This window comes from Canis aureus, chromosome 15 (assembly GCF_053574225.1).
Source record: "Canis aureus isolate CA01 chromosome 15, VMU_Caureus_v.1.0, whole genome shotgun sequence".
NCBI lineage: Eukaryota > Metazoa > Chordata > Mammalia > Carnivora > Canidae > Canis > Canis aureus.
The window spans coordinates 25,313,128-25,334,216 of record NC_135625.1 but is presented as its reverse complement, the minus strand read 5'-3'; the positions used below and the strand labels follow the sequence as shown (position 1 = coordinate 25,334,216).

At 48.7% G+C, this 21,089-nt stretch overlaps 1 protein-coding gene and 2 long non-coding RNA genes across 31 annotated transcripts in view; 2 read left to right on the top strand and 1 right to left on the bottom strand.

Annotated features, from left to right (window-relative positions):
- Positions 1 to 21,089, bottom strand: part of LOC144284385 (uncharacterized) — a 183,744-nt gene that overhangs the window by 8,465 nt on the left and 154,190 nt on the right. For 26 of the 28 annotated variants that reach the window (XR_013352719.1, XR_013352728.1, XR_013352732.1 and 23 more), the window contains 4 exons: positions 12,394 to 12,489; positions 10,939 to 11,749; positions 8,666 to 8,736; positions 3,575 to 3,638 (listed from right to left, as the gene is read on the bottom strand). This is a non-coding gene — a long non-coding RNA (uncharacterized LOC144284385). Of the gene's footprint in view, positions 1 to 3,574; positions 3,639 to 8,665; positions 8,737 to 10,938; positions 11,750 to 12,393; positions 12,701 to 21,089 lie in introns of all 28 variants that reach the window. The other 2 variants (XR_013352727.1, XR_013352730.1) reach the window with 2 other exon arrangements.
- On the top strand, positions 10,805 to 13,835 carry LOC144284388 (uncharacterized). The gene is made up of 2 exons (XR_013352740.1): positions 10,805 to 10,982; positions 12,423 to 13,835. It is a non-coding gene; the product is annotated as an uncharacterized LOC144284388 (long non-coding RNA).
- LOC144284383 (uncharacterized) lies at positions 18,563 to 19,778 on the top strand. 2 transcript variants are annotated; one of them, XM_077848871.1, is made up of 2 exons: positions 18,563 to 19,064; positions 19,291 to 19,778. In XM_077848871.1, the coding sequence occupies exons 1-2, from the start codon at positions 18,635 to 18,637 to the stop codon at positions 19,623 to 19,625; spliced, it is 765 nt and encodes a 254-aa protein (XP_077704997.1). In that variant the 5' UTR covers positions 18,563 to 18,634; the 3' UTR covers positions 19,626 to 19,778. The 2 variants fall into 2 exon arrangements, with proteins under 2 accessions (XP_077704997.1, XP_077704996.1); XM_077848870.1 differs by having other exon boundaries at positions 19,285 to 19,778.

The following is a 21,089-nucleotide window of genomic DNA, read 5'->3' as shown; positions in this document are numbered from 1 at the left end:
GCGGGCCCGCCCCTGGAGCATCCAGGCCCCTGCACACTGGGAGCTGCAGTAGTCACTGCGGGAGCTGACTCCAGAGCTGCACAGCTGGCCGCCCCCACTGTTGTTGTCCCTCCTGGTGTCACCCTGTACCTGGGACTGAGCAGGGGCCTCACAGATAAACAACTCCCACTGAGCCATACACCTGGCAGGGGCCTGGGCAGCTCCCCAGGTGCACACACCCGACAATCAGCACAGCAGGCCCCTCCCCCAGAAGACCAGCTAGAAGGTCAGGGGAAAAGCAAGGTATTGACCAAGCAGCACTGGAAAGTTCCAGGGGAAGCCGAGGGATTTACAGTATATAGGATCAGAGGATACTCCCCCTTGTTTTTTTCTTTTCTGTTTGTTTCTGTTGTTTCCCCACCCCCCCCTTTTTAATTCTTTTTTATTTCTTCTTTTCTTTTTTTCTCTCTCTCTCTCTTTCTCGTTATTCCAGTACAACTTGTTTTTGGCCACTCCGCACTGAGTAAAATGGCTAGAAGGAAAAACTCACCTCCAAAGAAAGAAATCAGAAACAGTCCTCTCTCCCACAGAGTTACAACATTTGGATTACAATTCAATGTCAGAAAGCCAATTCAGAAGCACAGTTATAAAGCTACTGGTGGCTCTAGAAAAAAGCATAAAGGACTCAAGAGACTTCATGACTGTAGGATTTAGATCTAATCAGGCCGAAATTAAAAATCAGTTGAATGAGATGCAATCCAAACTGGAGGTCCTAACGACCAGGGTTAACGAGGGAGAAGAACGAGTGAGTGACACAGAAGACAAGTTGATGGCAAGGGCGGAAACTGAGGGAAGAAAAGAAAGACAATTAAGAGACCATGAGGATAGGTTAAGGGAAATAAATGACAGCCTCAGAAGGAAAAATCTACATTTAATTGGGGTTCCCGAGGGCGCCAAAAGGGACAGAGGTCCAGATTATGTATTTGAACAAATCATAGCTGAAAACTTTCCTAACTTGGGAAGGGAAACAGGCATTTAGATCCAGGAGCTAGAGAGATCACCCCCACCCCCCTTAAATCCATAAAAACCGCTCAACATTTAACATTTAATACTGGAACTTGCAAATTCCAAAGATAAAGAGAAGATCCTTAATGCAGCAAGAGACAAGAAATCACTAACTTTTATGGGGAGAAGCTTTAGGACAACAGCAGACCTCTCCACAGAGACCTGGGAGGTGAGAAAGGGCCGGCAGGATACAGTCAGGGTCCTAAATGAGAGGAACCTGCAGCCAAGAATACTTTATCCAGCAAGGCTCTCATTCAGAATAGAAGGAGAGATAAAGAGCTTCCAAGAGAGGCAGAAACTGACAGGATATGTGACCACCAAGCCGGCTCTGCCAGAAATATTAAGGGGGGACCCTGTAAAAGAAAGGGGAAGTCCAAGGAAACAATCCACAAAAACAGGGACTGAATAGGTATCATGATGACACTAAATCCATATCTGTCAATAGTAACTCTGAACGTGAATGGGCTTAATGACCCCATCAAAAGGACGCAGGGTTTCAGACTGGATAAAAAAAGGCAAGACCCATCCACTTGCTGTCTCCAAGAGACTCATTTTAGACATCAGGACACCTACAGCCTGAAAATAAAAGGTTGGAGAACTGTGTACCATTCAAATAGTCCTCAATAAATGCAGGGGTAGCCATCCTTATATCAGATAAATTAAAGTTTGTCCCAAAGACTGTAGTGAGAGGTGAAGAGGGACACTATATCATACTTAAAGGATCTATCCAACAAGAGGACCTAACAATCACGAATATTTATGGCCCGGATGCGTGAGCCGCCAAGTATATCAATCGATTAATAACCAAAGTTAAGACATACTTAGATAATAATACACTTATACTTGGTGACTTCAATGGAGCGCTTTCTGCAATCCACAGGTCTTTTAAGCACAACATCTCCAAAGAAACAGGAGCTTTAAATGATACACTGGACCAGATGGATTTCACAGATATTTATAGAACTTTACATGCAAACGCAACTGAATACACATTCTTCTCAAGTGCACGTGGGGCTTTCTCCAGAAGAGACCACAAACTGGGTCACACATCAGGTCTTAATTGATACCAAAAGATTGGGATCGACCCTGTGTATTTTCAGACCATAATGCTTTGAAACTAGAACTAAATCACAAGAAGAAGTTTGGAAGGATTTCAAATACGTGGAGGTTAAGGACCATCCTGCTACAAGGTGAAAGGGTCAACCACGAAATTAGAGAAGAATTAAAAAGATTCATGGAAACTAATGAGAATGAAGACACCACCATTCAAAATCTTTGGGATACAGCAAAAGCAGTCCTGAGGGGGAAATACATCGCAATACAAGCATCCATCCAAAAACTGGAAAAAACTCAAATAGAAAAGCTAACCTTCCACCTAAGGGAGCTGGTGAAAGACAGCAAATAGATCCAACACCCAGCAGAAGAAGAGGGTTAAAAAAGACTCGAGCAGAACTCAATGAAATAGAGACCAGAAGAACTGTGGAAAAGATCAACAAAACCAGGAGTTGGTTCTTTGAAACAATTAAGAAGGTAGATAAACCATTAGCCAGCCTTATTTAAAAGAAGACAGAAAACACTCAAACTAATAAAATCATGATGAGAAAGGAGAGATCACTACTAACACCAAAGAAAGGACCTAGAGTGTATTCTATATGTTAAGCAAAGTCAGTCATTCAGAGAAAATACCAGATGATTTCACTCATATGTGGAATTAAAACAACAACAACAACAAAACAACAACAACAACAACAACAACAACAAACGAATATAGGGGAAGGAAGGAAAAGAGTGGGAGGTATACTATAAGAGATTCTTTAGTACAGAGAACAACAGGCTTGCTGGAGGGAAGGAGGGCATGGGATTGGCGTGGTGATTGGCAGTGAGGAGGGCACTTGTTGTGATGAGCACTGGGTGTTATAGGTAAGTGATGAATCACTAAACACTAGTCTTGAACCAATATTACAGTATATGTTAACTAACTAGAATTTAAGTAAAAACTTGAAAAAAATAAGGAAAGAAGACTCATGGAATGGTAAAACTTGCAGGGACCATGGTAGTCCAGTAGCAAGCACCTTGTGCATTAAAAGATGAGGAGGGGGCGCCTGGATGGCACAGTCAGTTATGTGACCAACTGTTGGTTTCAGCTTGGATCCTGATCTCGGGGTCATGAGGTCGAGTCCCACATCGGGCTCCGTGCTCAATCTGGAGCGTGTTCTCCCTCTCTCTCTAACTCCCACTTGTGCTCTCTCTCCCTCTCTCTGATTTATATATAATATAAATCTTAAAAAAAAAATAAGATGAGAGAAATAAATCACATTTTCAGACACAGTGCAGACCCTGGAGCTACAAAGCCTCACCTATACCACATGCACTACCCTGCTTGCCTCATCTTTCCTCAATCTCCCTTTTGTGCTCTCTCTTCCTCCTTTTTCTTTCCTAGACACCATATGCTTAGTGAGGCCAGCAGGACCAAGAGCTAAAAATGTCCTGGGTGTGGCCCTTCATAAAGGCTTTCATCAAAGGCACTTACCTTGAAGTGGAAGCCATGATGAGCCAGAAACAGAGATTTGTCTATATGTGCAGAGTCAAAGAACCTGTAAGACAGCAAAAGTCGATTTTTTAAAATTGTATGCTGGGCCGCCCGGGTGGCTCAGTGGTTTGGTGACTGCCTTCGGCCCAGGGTGTGATCCTGGAGACCCAGGATCGAGTCCCACGTCAGGCTTCTGCGTGGAGCCTGCTTCTCCCTCTGCCTGTGTCTGTGCCTCTCTCTCCCTCTGTGTCTCTCTCATGAATAAATAAAGAAAATCTTTAAAAAATAAAAAAAATAAAATTAAATATGTATTCTTTCATTGTAAAGGACCTTAACTATCAATTTCACTTTAAAAAAAATTGCATGCTAATTAGCAAGGAATAGGACCTTCTCCACCATTTAAGTGAAAAAAACAAAACAAAACAAAAAAAAAAACCAAAACACATTTTTAGCCTAAAGTTCACTAGCAGTAAGCAGAGGATGGATTGAATACACACAGCAGAGGGGGTCTAGTCAACTGGCCAATCAGAGGGAAAAAACAACGAGCCCTCCACGTCCTGCTGAAACATATTATAGGTCAAAGGTTTTCACCGTCAAAACTACTGGCATGTGGGCCGGATGAGCCTTTGTTGGGGGGCTGTCCTGTGAATTACGGGATTTTAACAGCTTTCCGGAACTCCACCCACTAGATGCCAGTAAAACACGGATCCCCTACCTGTGAAATCAAACATGTTTCCAGATATTGCCATACGTCCCATGGGGGACAAAATTGCACCTGGTTGACAACTATTATTCTATCTATATCAAGACTACCAATAGATCGTACCGTAAAAAGGAAATACTGTCTACTAGTGCTGCCCAATATGGTATGTGGTTATTACATATCTGATATATATGGCGAGTGTGATTGAGAAAGTGAATTTTCTCAATTATATAAAATTTTATATAATTTTAATTAATTTTAATGTAAATTGTCACATGTGCCTGGCCAGTGACCACCACATTAGTGAAGTCTCAGATGTATAAAGAGCCAATTATGAAACAACGTTCTCTTAACAACCAACAGGTCAAAGAAGAAAAACTTTTTCCTAGAATAACTTAAGGGGGAAATTAAAAAGCATCTTGAGGCCATCTGGGTGGCTCAGTTGGTTAAGCCTTCGACTCCTGATTTGGCTCAGATCATGATCTCAGTATCTTGAGATCGAGCCCTGTGCTGGGTTCTGCAGTGAGTGTGGAGCCTGCTTAAGATTCTCCCTCTCCTTTCCCCCTGCCCCCACCCACTCCTGGGTTCTCTTTCTTACATAAATACATAGTATCTTGAAACAAATGAAACAAGGAAACCCAATATACCAAAACATTTAGGCTGCAGCAAACGATTTCTAGGAGAGCTTAATGCTATAAACACACTCAGAAAAAAAAAAAAAAAAAAAATATATATATATATATATATATATATAAATCTCTCAAGGAACTCTAGAAAGAATAGATGAATGGATAAAGAAGACGTGGTACATATGCGATGGAGTATTATTCAGTTATACAAAAGAATGAAATCTCGTCATTTGGAATGACGTACATGGAGCTAAAGAGTAATACTAAGTGAAATAAGTGAGTCAGAGAAACACAAATACCATATGATTTCATTCCTAAGTGTAATTTAAGAAACAAAAAAAGAATGTGCAAAGGGGGGCACCTAGGTGGTTCAGATGGTAAAAGCATCTGACTTTGTATGCTGTTTATTTTTTTCACTTCACGAGACTTAATACTCTTTCATGAAAAGAACTCTTACTAAACTAGGAGTAAAAGTAAACCAACTAAACATCATAAAGACCAAATATGAAAAAAAAAAATCCCAACTAATGTACAAAATAGCAAAAGACTCAAACTTTTCCTCTAAAAATAGGATCAAAATAAAGTTCTTTACTCTGGCCTTTCCATCAAATATAGTACTAGAAAACTTAGCCAGAGCAATTAGGCAAGTAAAAGAAACAAAACGCATCCAAACTGGAAAGGAAGAAGAAGAATCATATTTGCATATACCATAATCTTATACGTAGAAATCGTAAGGATTAAAAAAATTAGAAGCAGTAAACAAATTCAACAAGGTTGCAGAAATGAAAACCAACACACCAAGAAGCAGTTGCATCTCTAGATGTTAACAATGAACAATTTGAAGTGGAACTCAAGAACACAACTCCATTTACCACAACACTGAAAAAGGTAAGATATTCAGGAACAAGACTAATGAAAGAAGTGAAAGAATCATACACTGAAAATGAGAAAACATATGTAAGAGTAATGTTTAAAAAAAAACCCCAAAATAGATATCTATTTTATAGATAAAATGCTTGAAAGGAAACATAAGGAAAAGATTCACAATATTAGATCTGCCAATGATTTCTTTCTTTTTGTAAACAGGCTCCATACCCAGGGTGGAGCCTAATATGGGGCCTGAACTCACAACCCTGAGATCAACACCTGAGCTGACATTGAGTCATATGCTTACTGACTGAGCCACCCAGGATCCACGGACCTGGCAGTGATTTCCTGACTACGATACCAAAGCACCAGCAAACAAGTAAACATAGACAAATGGGGTCTATAAAACTTCAAATGCACCAAAGGATACAATCTAGAGAGTGAAGAGACAACGAATAGAATGGGAAAAATATGTGCAAACCATGTATTTGACAATAAGTTAATATACAAAAGACTCCTACGAACTTCGTCACAAGGCAACAAGTAGCCCAATGGAAGAAAGGACGAAGAGCCTGTACAGACATTCCTTGAAAGAAGATGTATAAATGGCCAATGAACCTATGAAATGATGCTCCACATCACTAACCATCAAAAAAGGCAAATCACAACCACGATGAGGGTCACCTCACACCCATTAGGATGACCACTGTTAAAAAATAAAATGTTGGCAAGGATATGGAGAAATCAGGACACTTGTGCATTGCTGATAGGAATGTAGCATGGTGCAAGCACTATGTAAACAGTATGAGAGTTCCTCAAAAAAATTAAAACTACAACTACCATATAATCCAGCAATCCTATTTCTGGGGTACGTGTAGTCAAAAGAATTGAAAGCAGGGTCGCCAAGAGACCTCCATCCTCATAGAAGCATTCTTTATCATAGCCAAGGGCTGGGAGCAACTCAGATGTCCATCAAAGGTAAATGGATAAAGAAAATGTGGTGTATACTGATTTTTATTTATTTATGAGAGACACACGGGGAGAGAGGCAGAGACACAGGCATAAACCATAATGAGATACCATTTCATACCCACTAGGATGGCTATTATCAGAGAACCAGAAATAACAAATGTTGGTGAGGATACGGAAAAATTGAAACCCTGTGCACTGCTGGTGGAAATATAAAATGCAACTATGCAAAACAGTATGGTGGTTTCTCACAAAATTAAAAATGGCATTACTGTCATGATCCAGCAATTCCACTTCTAGGTACATGCCCAAAAGAACTGAAACCAAAGTCTTGAAGAGATATCTGTACACCCATATTCCTCGCAGAATTATCCACAATAGGCAAAAAGTGGAAGTAACTCATGTGTTCATTGAAATATGAATGGATAAATGCAGTATATACACAATGGAGTATCAGTCTTTTTTTTTTTTCTTTTTTTAAAGATTTTATTTATTTATTCATTAGACAGAGAGAGAGAGAGAGAGAGAGAGGCAGAGACACAGGCAAAGGGAGAAGCAGGCTCCATGCAGGGAGCCCGATGTGGGACTCGATCCCGGGTCTCCAGGGTCACGCCCTGGGCCAAAGGCAGGTGCTCAACCCCAGAGCCACCTGGGCTGCCTGGAATATCAGTCTTAAAAGGAAGACTGACACATGCTGTAACATGGATGAACCTTGAAGACCTCCTGATTTCAAAAACTTGCGAAGGGACAGTAATCAAGACAAATATATCAACAGAACAGACAAATCAATGGAACAAAGTCCAAAAATATATCAGCACATATAAAGTCAAATGATTTTTGACAAACGTATTAAGGCAGTTTAATGGAGAAAGGAAAGTCTATTCAACAGTGGTGCTACAACAACTGGTTATCAATATGAAAAAATGAAAAAAAGAACTTTGATCCCTAATTCACACAAGACTAAAAATTAATGAGATAGATCATAGATCTTTTTTTAAAATAAAGTTATTTTTTATTGGTGTTCAGTCTACCAACATACAGAATAACACCCAGTGCTCATCCCGTCAAGTGCCCCCCTCAGTGCCCGTCACCCATTCACCCCCACCCCCCACCCTCCTCCCCTTCCACCACCCCTAGTTCGTTTCCCAGAGTTAGCAGTCTTTACGTTCTGTCTCCCTTTCTGATATTTCCCACACATTTCTTCTCCCTTCCCTTATATTCCCTTTCACTATTAATTATATTCCCCAAATGAAAGAGAACATACAATGTTTGTCCTTCTCCGACTGACTTACTTCACTCAGCATAATACCCTCCAGTTCCATCCACGTTGAAGCAAATGGTGGGTATTTGTCGTTTCTAATGGCTGAGTAATATTCCATTGTATACATAAACCACGATAGATCATAGATCTAATGAGAAACTAAAACTGAAGCCTCATAAAGAAAACGTGGAAGAATTTCTTCATGACCTTGGGGTAAGCAACAACTTCTTAGACTGAAGATATAAGATGGTAATGTAACAGAAAAATAGTAATAAATGGAATCTTATAAAAACTAAAAACTTCTGGGACACTTGGGTGAAGCCTGCTTCTCCCTCTGCCTGTGTTTCTGCCTCTCTCTCTGTGTCTGTCATGAATAAATAAATAAAATCTTAAAAAAAAAACTTATAGTTGAAAAATTATAATTGAAAAATTTTTTTCAATTTTTTAAACTTTTGCTTTAAGAAAAATACCATTTAATAAAATGAAAAGTTAAACCATAGACTAGGAGCAAAGACTCAGAACTGTATCGGACCCCGGGATCACTCCCGGAGCCAAAGGCAGACGCTCAGCTGCTGAGCCATCGAGACGTCCCACTAGGAAAATATTTTTAAAGGCATCTCAGCAGTATTAACTTTTCCCAGAATAAAGTATGGAAAACTTACCAACAATATCAAGTTGAGTTTCTTCATCTTCTTCTCTTTTTCTCTTCTTCTCTTTGCTCTTTTTCTTCTTACTGTAGGAGATAATTTATATAGATAAGTTTAGAAATATTGATTTGATGTTAAACATCTAAGATGGAATCTTACAAGCCTCTTTTAAGCTGTACACAGATTTATGAATTATTGATTCACAGTTATCTACACCGATATGTTCTCTTCCTTCTAATACTGAGAAGTCAGTTCTGATCCTGTATGTATTGTATTATAGTTAAGAGAACAGGCTCTGGAGGACTGCCTTTTTAATCTTGTTATTTCTTAGCTCTGCGACTTTTGGAACATTTCTTAATCACTGTCAGCTTCTCATCTATAACATGAGGATAATAATTTATGCTCTTAAGGTTACTGCGAGGATTAAGGGTGAATGTGAATCTTCCTATGTTGCTGGTGAAAATGAAAAGTGGTACAGCTGCTTTAGGAAATAGTTTGGGGTTCTTCAAAAAGTTAAACAGAGTTATCATATGACCTAACCTATGTACTGCTAGGTATATACCCAAGAGAAATGAGAACACACATCCACACAAAAATTTTCTAAGAAATTCGTAACAGCATGATTCCTAATAGCCAAAAAGTGGAAATACCCCAGATGTCCTTCAACGGGTGAAAGGATAAACAAAATGTGTTATATCCATACAATGGAATATTATTCAGCCATAAAAATAAGGATACTGATACATGCTAGACATGGATGAAGCCAGATACAAGAGACCGCATATTGCATGACTCCATTTATAGGAAATATTCAGAACAGGCAAACTGATAACAGAGAGAAAGTATATTAGTGGTTGCGGGCATGAGGGAAGAGTGGACTGGAGAGGGACTACTAAGGATTATGGGGTTTCCTTCCCAGACCATGAAAATGTTGGACAACATGACAGTGGGGAACTTTGTGGACTAAACACTAAAACCCACAGAACTGTGCTTTATAGGGTGAATTTTATATGTATCATATCTCAGTAATAAAAAAAAAGAAAAAAAAAAAAAAAACACCCGGGGGGGGGTTTCCAAATAAGTCGTATTCAAAGTGCTTAGAGTTGTTCTAGGCAGGCAGAAAGTGCTATCTACGTGCGTTAATGAAGACTGATAGTTGTGATGAGCATGAGATGCGCTTATTTGTATTTTCATGGAAACGTAAGCTTTCAGAAGCTAACTCTCCCCTCTCTCCTGTAAAGCCAGGCAGGACAAGCTTCAGATTAACACCTGTAATGAATGATCAACCGTGAGCAAATCTACCAGAGAGAAGAGAGGTGGAGATCTGGGCGGGCAGATACTTTTTCCTAAAAAATCCAACGACCGTAAATCACCACTACGACCTTCTCCTTGCATTTGGTTCCGCTTACTGTACGCGTTAACTCATCTAATCCTCGTAGCAATTCTTTTTTTTTTTTTTTTTTTAAGATTTTATTTATTTATTAATGAAAGACAGAGAGAGAGGCAGAGACACAGACAGAGGGAGAAGCAGGCTCCGTGCAGGGAGCCTGACGTGGGGCCGATCCCGGGACTCCAGGGTCACCAGGGTCACGCTCCGGGCCCAAGGCGGCGCCAAGCCGCGGAGCCGCCGGGCTGCCCCCTAGCATCAGTTCTCCTACCGCTAATCTTCCCTAATGAATGAGTAAATAGAAGCTCCAGGATATTAACGGACCTGCCACAAACTGCTAAACTAGTAACTGCGGAGAACGCGGACTTGAGCTTATTCTATACCTGTCAAAACGCACATCTGCATATCGTATTAAAAAAATTAAGGATTTGCTTTTTTTGGGCGGGGGGAGGGAGGGATGATTAATTAAGGGTTTTTTTGTGGGGGGGGGAATGAAGGATTTTTTTTGAGGGGAGACGTTTAAGGAGTACTGGGCGGGGGGGCGGGCGTGAAGTAAGGAGCCCTAACAGGAGACGTCGCTGTCACGACCTGCAGCACGAGACTAAGGCGGACGCGCCGAGCAGCGGTCTGGGGGGCTCCTGACCCGGGGCCGGGCCTGCAGCTGCGGCTCGCGGTGGCGCCCTCAGGTCTCCTCCGTCAGGCCGGCCCCGCACGAGCGCCCGGAGCTGCCCTGCCCGGCAGCCACAGAGCCCGCGGCCGGAAGCAGGCCCGAGGGCGGGGCGCCGGAGTTCCCGGCTCCCTCACACCCCGAGTTCCGCGAGACTCGACTCTCCTCCCCACGGGGGGGGCGGGGGCGCCGTCGGAAGAGACCCAGAGTCTCCCGCGCCAGCTCTGGCCTTACCTCTTGGCCTTGGTTCCCTTGAGCACGAGTTTGGTGGACTTCACGTACGAGTATTCGGCCATGGTTGGGGGGACGCCCTGTCCGCCGAGGGGAGAGCTGGCTAGCGGCAAAAGACCTCCACTGGAGGAGGGACTGGCGAGGGAAGCCCTCCCCGCGCAGAACCGCAGGGACCCCCTGAGCGCGCAGGCGACGGCGCCTCCGAGCCCCGGGCGTTATTTTTCACCCGCCTCTTGGCGCCTACTTCCTGTTTACAGTCTGGGGCTACGGCGACGGCAGAGGGCCGAATTACCTCAGGGTTCATTTGCTTTGGAGAAGCGCGGGTTCGCGTTTCCGCAAAAGAGAAAAAACGGGGGGGGGGGGGGGATGGGGAGGGGAACGGACGCGCCCCCTGGCGGCCGCCGAGGGCCTGACAGCTGTGGGGGCGCGCTAGAGGTGTCCTGCTCCGTGTCCCGGGAAGGCGACCGGGTGATGAGCCCCGTGATGGGGCTCCCGGAGCGCCTCCCCGCTTTCCTGGGCGTGAGCTGGGCCTCCGAGGGCTTGCGAGCCCTTCCAACCCCATCAATTCCTATTGTGTTATCTAGGGAGACTGGAGTGGTGGGCAGGAAACGACTGGGGAGTCCAGGAAAAGATAATTAAGTGCATAAGTTTGGGGGCAGACGGCACGAGCGCGGTCGGAATCGGGTGCAGGTGCGGCGGAGGCTGAGGCGCACACTCATGACCCGAGAGGTCTGTCCGCCTAGCAGGGGCCTCGGGGGGCGCTCCAGCCCCCGCGACCGTGTCTCCGGCCTGCTCCGGGATCTTCCGACAGTTTCTTAAAAAAAAAAAAAGAAAGAAAATGTTTCAAAAAACATTTTATTTTTATTTGAGAGGGAGGGAGAGAGAGAGAACGACAGCAGGGGGAGGGGCGGAGCTCCGTGTAGGGCTCCCTCCTGGGGCTCCATCCCGGGGCTCCACCAGGGACTCTCTTCTGGGACTCTGTGATCATGACCTGAGCCGAAGGCAGACCCTTCACCAACTCAGCCACCCAGGTGCCTCTCTTACAACAGTTTGATAGTTCACTTCCCTGATTGCCTTTTCTCCCGCTTCCAAACCACCTCTGATAATGCTGCCTGAATGATCATTCTAGAGAACTCGCTGATTATTCCCCAATCTAAAAATCTATTAAAGGCAACCTATTAGTTTCAGGAGAGAAACTCCTGGCATCGCTTAGTAAACTATTGACAGTCTGGCCTCTTTTCCCACCACCTAACCTTTGCTACCGTAGTCCCACTAAATGGTTGGAAATGTCTGAATGCTCTCTGTTTGCTTCTGCTCCCTGGAATCCTGCCCTTTCCTCTTTCCCATGCTCTTCACTTGGCCCCAGGGTTTCCAATGTTTAAGACAATATTAAGTAGTGGAACCTCACTAAAATAGGGAAAGGAGGAGAAAAGAGAAAGTTAGGAGGTGAAGCCTTACCACTCAACATCAATTATGGTTAATTACAGAAAGAATTATCAATGAAGAGCCCAACAGAAGAATCAGCAGCAGGAAAGAATCATCAATCACAGGCTCCTGCAAGGGAAAGATGTATTTCGTATCTCTGACAACATCTCCACTACCCCTGCAACTCAGCCCTTTGGAAACCATCATGACCTGGACTTCTGCTATTTTTCCCCCCGATGGACTTTTGTTCGGAAAAAACCCTCCCAGCTTCATTCTTCTTCTGCACAAAATAATGTTCCTCTTTGTTTGTTGCATGTCCAGAATTGGAATTCTGTTATTCCTGAAAAAAACCATTTCTTTTTGCTAGTAAAATAACTGATAGTTTTATTTTTCAGGTTAAAACTCCAAAAAACTGTCTTTAAATGACCTCCTGCATTCCCCAAGCATCCTGCATTTCTCCTTCTGTAGTTAATTGTGTGCTTTTTCAGGGCAGGAACATAAGTAGCTTATTCGTCTTTGTTTCACCTATATACCTTGTGCAGTACCTGCTTCAGAGTAGACCCCGCATAAATGTCTGTTAACATGTTAGGATTGTAAAGCCTGAAGTTCAGCTGTGGGTTAATGAAGAGAGTGGAACATTTAGGAGTGTGACTAGATAGGAGGGGTTGTGGTAGAAAAGCAGGAGGAGGAAAATCAGAGGGGTGAGGAATAATATATCACGGAGGCCACTGGAGGCCCATTCCGTATTTATTTACCAATCATCTCTGCAAAAACACCATGTGCTTGATGATAACATGTTGGCACCAGTATGGACAAAGGCAAGGAGCTAGGTGAGTGCTGCGTTGTGAAAAGAGAAGTGAATAGCCCAGTTGGTTGGAGACAGGGCATGTAGATTACAGTGGTGGGATCCAGGATTGAGAAGGCAAAGTTGGGTCATTTTGTACCTGAAAAATTTGCATAATCAGGAAGCAATTGTGAGGGTACTTTGCAGGGGGGTCAGATGAACAGAGTGGTACTCCAGGATGGTTACTCTGCAGCACTTGGCAATGCGATATAAGCCATGAGCCTTGGCTATTTTTTTTTTTTTTTGGTAATACGAGTAACTGACAAAAGATAGTTATTTCAAATAAACACATTGCCAACCACAAGACTAGACAAAGAGCCAGCCCCACTGCCCCCTAGGCTCCTTTGTGAACTTGGTTGATTTCAATAAGTGACCATTTGGGCCACTTGCCTTTTCTCTTCCTGAGCTTTAAATTCCACACTCTTATATTTTAAATTTTCTAATAAAGAGTGAGCCTACAAAACCCTAGCCCCCCACACTTGGCTCTGATAAAAGCAGAAAACCTGCCTGTGCATACTTGTATGCTCGCCATCCTCCTCCCCCCTGCCCTGCGTGACCTCGCTATGTGGTTCCAGGTGTGCTGTGTGATTTCCAGGTCTTATAAATAATAAATCTCTATTTTTTCAAAGTTTCCCATTGTTCTTGAAGGGCATCTTGAAATCATAATAAGAAGCACAATAGCGGGTCCAAACACAAGAGTGGTATATTGATATTAGCATATTGATATGCTAAGACTGGCACAAAACAGTGTGATCAGTGGTGTGATACCAAAACCCTTTTACTCGAGCCATGACTCTTTTTTTTTTTTTTAATTTTTTTTTTATTTTTTATTTATGATAGGCACACAGTGAGAGAGAGAGAGAGAGAGGCAGAGACACAGGCAGAGGGAGAAGCAGGCTCCATGCAGGGAGCCCGAGGGGGGACTTGATCTCGGGTCCCCAGGATCAGGCCCTGGACCGAAGGCGGTGCTAAACCGCTGAGCCACCCGGGCTGCCCTCGCTTTCTTAGTAAAGAGAAATTTTACCCCCTTACAAACACAGTATGACACAATCCCTTGTACATTTTCATTAGCTTAGTCTAGACCCCCAGGTGACTCAGGGGCTGAGCTGAGCATCCACCTTCGGCCCAGGGCCTGATCCTGGGATCCGGGATCGAGTCCCCCATCAGGCTTCCTGCATGGAGCCTGCTTCTCCCTCGGCCTATGTCTCTGCCTCTCTCACTCTCTGTCACTCTCATGAATAAAGAGATAAAAATCTTTAAATAAAAAACAACAACAGAAAATAATTCGCTTAGGCCTTTGCTGGAAGGTGCTGCTTGTTGCCCAACTTAGGTTCCATGGAGTCCGTGAGGCACGATCACCCTTACATTCGAGGCTTGCCGTTTCTTTGTGTCACCAAAGTGCTCCTTCTTCTTTATCCCTCTCTCTGCTTTTCGGTTTGATGAATTATTTTTTCATGATTCTATTTTAATTACTCCATTTTTCTCCATTCGAGACTCAGCTGTCTTTCTTTTTTTATTTAATGATCTTCAGTGATGTTGCTTCTCCTCTGCTAACTTCCTAGTTCTGCATCTGTGTCTACATTTATATCCGTGTCTCTGTTTCTCTGTCAGTGTACGTGGACACACAACGTGCTTTCAGTTCAGTTGGGGGTCAAGCCGGAGAGTCAGTGCCTCCTGTCTACTTTCAGTTCTGTGGCTGACAGCAGGTTCCCTAGAGCCCAGGTCAGGGCGACCCACTGGGTGCACCGCTGTCCACAGCTCACCCAGTGGGAAGGAGGGAAGGGCCCATAACACACGACAGGCAGGGGTTCAGGATAAGGACGGCCTCACACCTTCTAGGCCGAGACTCTGACACCTTCTGTAGGGTTTGCCTTGGATTCAGGAGCCTAGGATCGTGGGGAGCTATTGCCCATGCCTCCCCCGGTGGGACTGTCATCTTCTGGGCCTCCAGTATGAGAGAACTGGTGCCCACGTGTGTGCACATGGACCTCGTGGGCCTGGGCGCATGTACACACCAAGGAAGAACATGTGGTTGGAGGTATTTCCCGCATGTGACACCCGCCTCCAATGTCATAGATATGATGCCACAGTGGCCTGGGGACGTCTGGAGGAAGCACCCGCTAGGGTAATCCCTGTCCCACGGGCAAGATGCAGACCATCCCCGACGGGCACAACGGCTTCTCTGGGGTCAAAACCGGGGAAGAATGGAAAGTTGTGTCTGAACGCAGGCGTGTGTCCAGGCTGGGGCCCTGGCTGCACACAGTCCTTCCCTGGGGCCTGTGGACAGGGGTGCGGGTGTGTCACTGTGTGCACAGGCCATCGCCTGCAGGGACGGGGGAGCCGTCGGCAGCCCCGAGCGCCGCCCCTGCAGCTTCCTCCAGGAGTGGGTCAGGGAGGGGGTCCCAGGAAGTGAGGTCACTCCCGTGACACAGAGCCCAACAGAACTTGGAACCCCCGTGACCAGGCAACCGCATCTAGTGCAGCCCCACCTCAGGCTCACTTGGCTGGAGACATCCGCTCCTGGAAGATGTTCTCCTGCTGCCGGCCCACCTCTGGGGGCTCTGGCTCCCAGGAACCCCAGGGGTGCCGCTTGTTCCAATGCTGTAGGCTTTGGCTCCAGCATAAAAACCAACGCCTCAGGGCGTTTATCAGGAGGCGCCGTCAGGTAACCCAGAGCAGGCCAGGCCAGGCCCCCTGTGCCAGCCATCCTGGGTGGCCCCATCCCCTCCTCTTCAGCTTCCGGGAAACAGGGATGTGTGGGCAGGTGCATCCAGGCTGGGGGACATTGCAGGGCGGCAGGTTCCCCGGTGATCCCTTCAGGGTCACCCTGAGGTCAAGGTGGGCAGGGTGCAAACAGGGCTCCTGAGGTCCTCTTACCCTCCGAGTAAGAGTCCCCCCGAGGCCCTGCAGCCGATCCCTTTGCTCTCCTTGGGGGAGGGGGGTGCCGCCTGCGCTGTGGTGTGTCTGGATGGGGGCCGCTGGGGGTGCGGCCCAGCCGAGGCGGCCGGACCGGGCGCTGAGGCCTCCTGCCTGGCTACCGGGCACTGTCTCCACAGAGCTCCACCCGGGACAGGGGGCGCGAGCGGGAGGAAGGGGTGCTCTGCCCCACCGCCTCGAGGAACTGGGAAGTGCCCTGCGCAGCTAACAGAGGCCAGCGCGGGCTCAAATGAGTGCAGGGGCCGGGGCAGGCCCGACACCCGGGTCCCCGATGCGGCACGAAGGGCCCCGGGTCCCAGAAGCCAGCCTGCTACTCCCCTGGGCTCCCCCCTACACTCCTGCTCCCACATGAGTCTGCATTCCCCTGCTCCCCACACTTGCCCCAGGGCCCTGCCCCTGCCTGGGCCAGATGCAGAGTCCCTGTGCACAGAGGTGTAGGAATATCAGAGCAGAGCCTTCAGGGGCGGCCTGGTCGCCCAGGGGTTTAGCGCCTGCCTTCCGCCCAGGCCCTGACCCCGCAGGCCCGGGATCGAGTCCCGCCTCGGGCTCTCTGCACCAGGGCTGCTTCTCCCTCTGTCTGTGTGTCTGTCTCTCTCGGTCTCTGTCTCTCTGTGTCTCTTGAGGTCCTTGTACTGATCCAAACTTTTTTGAACATTTATCCTCTAAGATTGTTTCTTTATCGGATAGTTTGTCTTGTTTGTGTAAGAGACAGGCAGAGAGCAGGGAGGGGAGAGGGAGACCCAGGCTCCTGAAGCAGACTGGGCCCCAAGCGCAGGGCCTGCCAGGGCGGGATCCCAGGGTGCTGAGGCCACGACCCGAGCCACAGCCCAGAGTCAGAGGCTAAGTGACTGAGCCACAGGCATCAAGGCCCGGGTTCCTGCCGTGGGCACTCCTGCCCCCCACGGCCCCCGAGAGCTCGGGCTGCGGGCTGCGCTCCCACCCCAGGCCTCCCGGCGGCTCCATGCACGTCCCCTCTGTCCCAACTCAGGGTGCAAGGGCCTCGGCCGGGAAGGCGCCTCCCATCTGCCCGACGAAGCCCAGCCGGACGGAGCTGCTGGAGCAGGAATTCCAACAACTGCTGCCCGCCTTGCTGCGCAGGGATGTCATCTCCGTTTTCATCTTTTTAGACAACTGTCATGGATTTGCCACCACCGACGAGGTGCTGGATCTGCTGTTTACGAAGTGAGCACCTGCGCCTCCGCAGCCCAGGGGTGGGCCACCTGCTGGTGGGGAGGCTGGGAATGGTTCTGAGCTGCCCGGCCTCGGGCCGCTCCCCCGCCTGGAGCAGAGTCACCCAGGGCACAGTGGGGTCCCGGAGGGCAGCCCCGGGGCCTGGCCTGTGGCGGGTCGGCCAGAGGGGCTGTGCCTGTGCTCCGCAGCCGTCCTCCTCCCCCGGGACGGGGCCTGTGCCTCCTCCCCACCGTCACCGGGGTCCTGAGCTGGCCTCTTTTCCCATTGAAAGGGAGGTTGGAGAGTCCATCGGGGGGCTGTGTCCTGGGGCAACCACACAGGGGGACCCCGGGGTCCCCGGGCGCCCAGGCCCACTCAGATATCGGCCGTGGGCCTGGCCGGAGCCTTTCATGCTCAAGCATTCAGGAGGCCCCGGCAGGTGCGGGCGCTTCTCCGGGGGCTGCCCGTGGCCCCCCGCACAGAGCTGACGGCCCCCGGGGCTCCGGCCTAGTCGGGGGTCAGAGGTGACAGCCCCCACGGTGAGAGGTCGCGGCCACAGGATGATTCGTGGGATGCCCCCGCCCTCCCCTAGATATGGGTGCATCGCAGCTGCGTGTGGTGGCGACGACGCGGTCCTGCAGCGCTGGAAACTGTGAGTGACTCCGGCCCCTGCCCGAGGGCCTTCCCTCTCCAGGAGGGCAGCGAGGGGGCTGTGGGCCGGGGGTGCTGGACCCTCACCCCACACATCTGCAATTCCCGTGACGGGGTAAAGGTCTAAGGGCCCTTCAGGAAAGGAGGAAAGGAGAGCCGTGAATAGGGTGTGGGCTTGGTGGGAGAGCACTGGGACCCCTAAGGGAGACTTTCTCCATGCCCGCCCCTCCCAGCCCTCTGTCTGCCCCACACCTGGGACCCAGAGCAGAGGGGGTGGGGAGCATCGCACTCCCCAATCTGGTGGCACCTGGACCCAGTGCACAGCAGGTTGCCACGAGGGCCATTGAGGGCTCACAGACCCGGTGGCCCTGGCCCCGTGGGAGACGGCAGATTAGAGTCAGTGGAAGGACACCCCCGGGGGCCCCTCATGAGGGAGGCAGCGCAGAGCCACAGGGAGGGAAAGTGGAGGTCCCGGGTGGCTCCTGGCAAGGCCTGGCAGGACACAGAGCCCGAGCCCTCCTGGCTTGGACCTTCCCAGAGCGACAGTGTGTGCAGTGAGGGCGATGACAGGCCAGACGCCCCCCGTCCCCGGATGCCTGCCGGTGGATTCAAGGGGCAAGTGGGCAGGGAGCCAGGCTGAGGAGGGAGCCCCGCTTCCCAGCAAAGACCGTGATGGTCACACCGCTGGGCGTGGGCTCCCCCGCACAGAGGCTTCGTGCCAGCCCCTCCTCGGGGAGCAGGCCTGTGGCAGGCAGGACCGCCAGGTGGCAGGTGGACGAGGAGCAGGACTGGCCTCTGACAGCCCCGCACGGGAGGCCGAGGCCCCGGGTCCTGCAGGGCTTCCCCGGGACACCTCGGTGTGAGGGAGCCCTGTCTTCTGACCCCTGTGCCCACCTGTCCCTCCCCAGGGCCATCTGCTGCATCCTGGAGATATGGATGGACTATTATCAGGAGGACTTTTGTCGGCTCCCCCAATCTGCCTCCCTGAAGAAGATTCTGGAATTCATAAGGCAGCGCATGCCAGGCACAGACGTGGAGCTCCGTGCCCGGCGTTACCTGCAACAACTCAGACGCCTCCATGCAGCGGAGCCAGAGGCTGGGGGTGAGGAGGCCTGGGGGTGGCCGAGCTGGGGACAGGGTGGGCCCCACGGATCCAGCGTCCGTGCAGCTGGGCCGGGAGCAGGGGTTCGGCTCACACCCCATCCCCACGAGCTGCAGGCTGGGGACACCTCCCAGGGCTCTTTGAGCGGTTGGAAGAGTGTCCTTGATTTGGGAGGGACGTGGAAAGTCCGTCCTGGTGGTGATACTTTGTCTTCTTGGAGCTACAGCTTCGGCCCGAGCAAAAGACCCTGAAGCACTTCCGGAGCCCGCCCCAGCCCCAACTGTGGGGCCTGCTGCCTCGGATGGGCCTGAAGTGCTCGAGGCCGCCCTGGCTGCTGGGGCTGAGGGCTTGGCCCCAGCTGAGGTGCCAGCTGGGGAGGCGAAGCCCCTGCAGATAGTGGTCACTGCTCTAGATCACGGCTGCGCCCTGGACGAGCCACGTGCACCTGCGGCCACCCCGGAGGAGGAGCAGGCCCTGGCACCTGCAATCGGGGTCCCCAGAGTGCCAGAGCCGCCAATGGCCTCCGGGACAACTGGCTTCAACCTCTGCGCAGCCCCCTGACCACCTCGGGAGCCCGCCCCAGCTCCCACCGCGGGGCTCGTCATGCCTGCAGCCCAACGGAGGCTTGCCCTTCCCGTGTCATTTCACTGTTTCTATATTTTGAGTTTTTCTTTAACCTGTAAAATGCCTTATGAGTTTTATTGTAATAAAGTATAAGTTAACTTCAAACAAAATTCACTCTGATGCTTTTAAATTATACATCGTGGACCTACACTTTAGGTCCATTCACAGTGTCACAGGTCCCAGAGCCCAGGGCGCCGGGGGACACAGCCCAGGATCGGGTGCTCCCCCAGGTCAGGCAGAGGCCGGGAGGACACAGGACAGCCAGGTGGCTCCTGCCCCCGGGCGGCCCGAGCTGTACAGATCGGCGGGCCCGCCCCTGGAGCATCCAGGCCCCTGCACACTGGGAGCTGCAGTAGTCACTGCGGGAGCTGACTCCAGAGCTGCACAGCTGGCCGCCCCCACTGTTGTTGTCCCTCCTGGTGTCACCCTGTACCTGGGACTGAGCAGGGGCCTCACAGATAAACAACTCCCACTGAGCCATACACCTGGCAGGGGCCTGGGCAGCTCCCCAGGTGCACACACCCGACAATCAGCACAGCAGGCCCCTCCCCCAGAAGACCAGCTAGAAGGTCAGGGGAAAAGCAAGGTATTGACCAAGCAGCACTGGAAAGTTCCAGGGGAAGCCGAGGGATTTACAGTATATAGGATCAGAGGATACTCCCCCTTGTTTTTTTCTTTTCTGTTTGTTTCTGTTGTTTCCCCACCCCCCCCTTTTTAATTCTTTTTTATTTCTTCTTTTCTTTTTTTCTCTCTCTCTCTCTTTCTCGTTATTCCAGTACAACTTGTTTTTGGCCACTCCGCACTGAGTAAAATGGCTAGAAGGAAAAACTCACCTCCAAAGAAAGAAATCAGAAACAGTCCTCTCTCCCACAGAGTTACAACATTTGGATTACAATTCAATGTCAGAAAGCCAATTCAGAAGCACAGTTATAAAGCTACTGGTGGCTCTAGAAAAAAGCATAAAGGACTCAAGAGACTTCATGACTGTAGGATTTAGATCTAATCAGGCCGAAATTAAAAATCAGTTGAATGAGATGCAATCCAAACTGGAGGTCCTAACGACCAGGGTTAACGAGGGAGAAGAACGAGTGAGTGACACAGAAGACAAGTTGATGGCAAGGGCGGAAACTGAGGGAAGAAAAGAAAGACAATTAAGAGACCATGAGGATAGGTTAAGGGAAATAAATGACAGCCTCAGAAGGAAAAATCTACATTTAATTGGGGTTCCCGAGGGCGCCAAAAGGGACAGAGGTCCAGATTATGTATTTGAACAAATCATAGCTGAAAACTTTCCTAACTTGGGAAGGGAAACAGGCATTTAGATCCAGGAGCTAGAGAGATCACCCCCACCCCCCTTAAATCCATAAAAACCGCTCAACATTTAACATTTAATACTGGAAC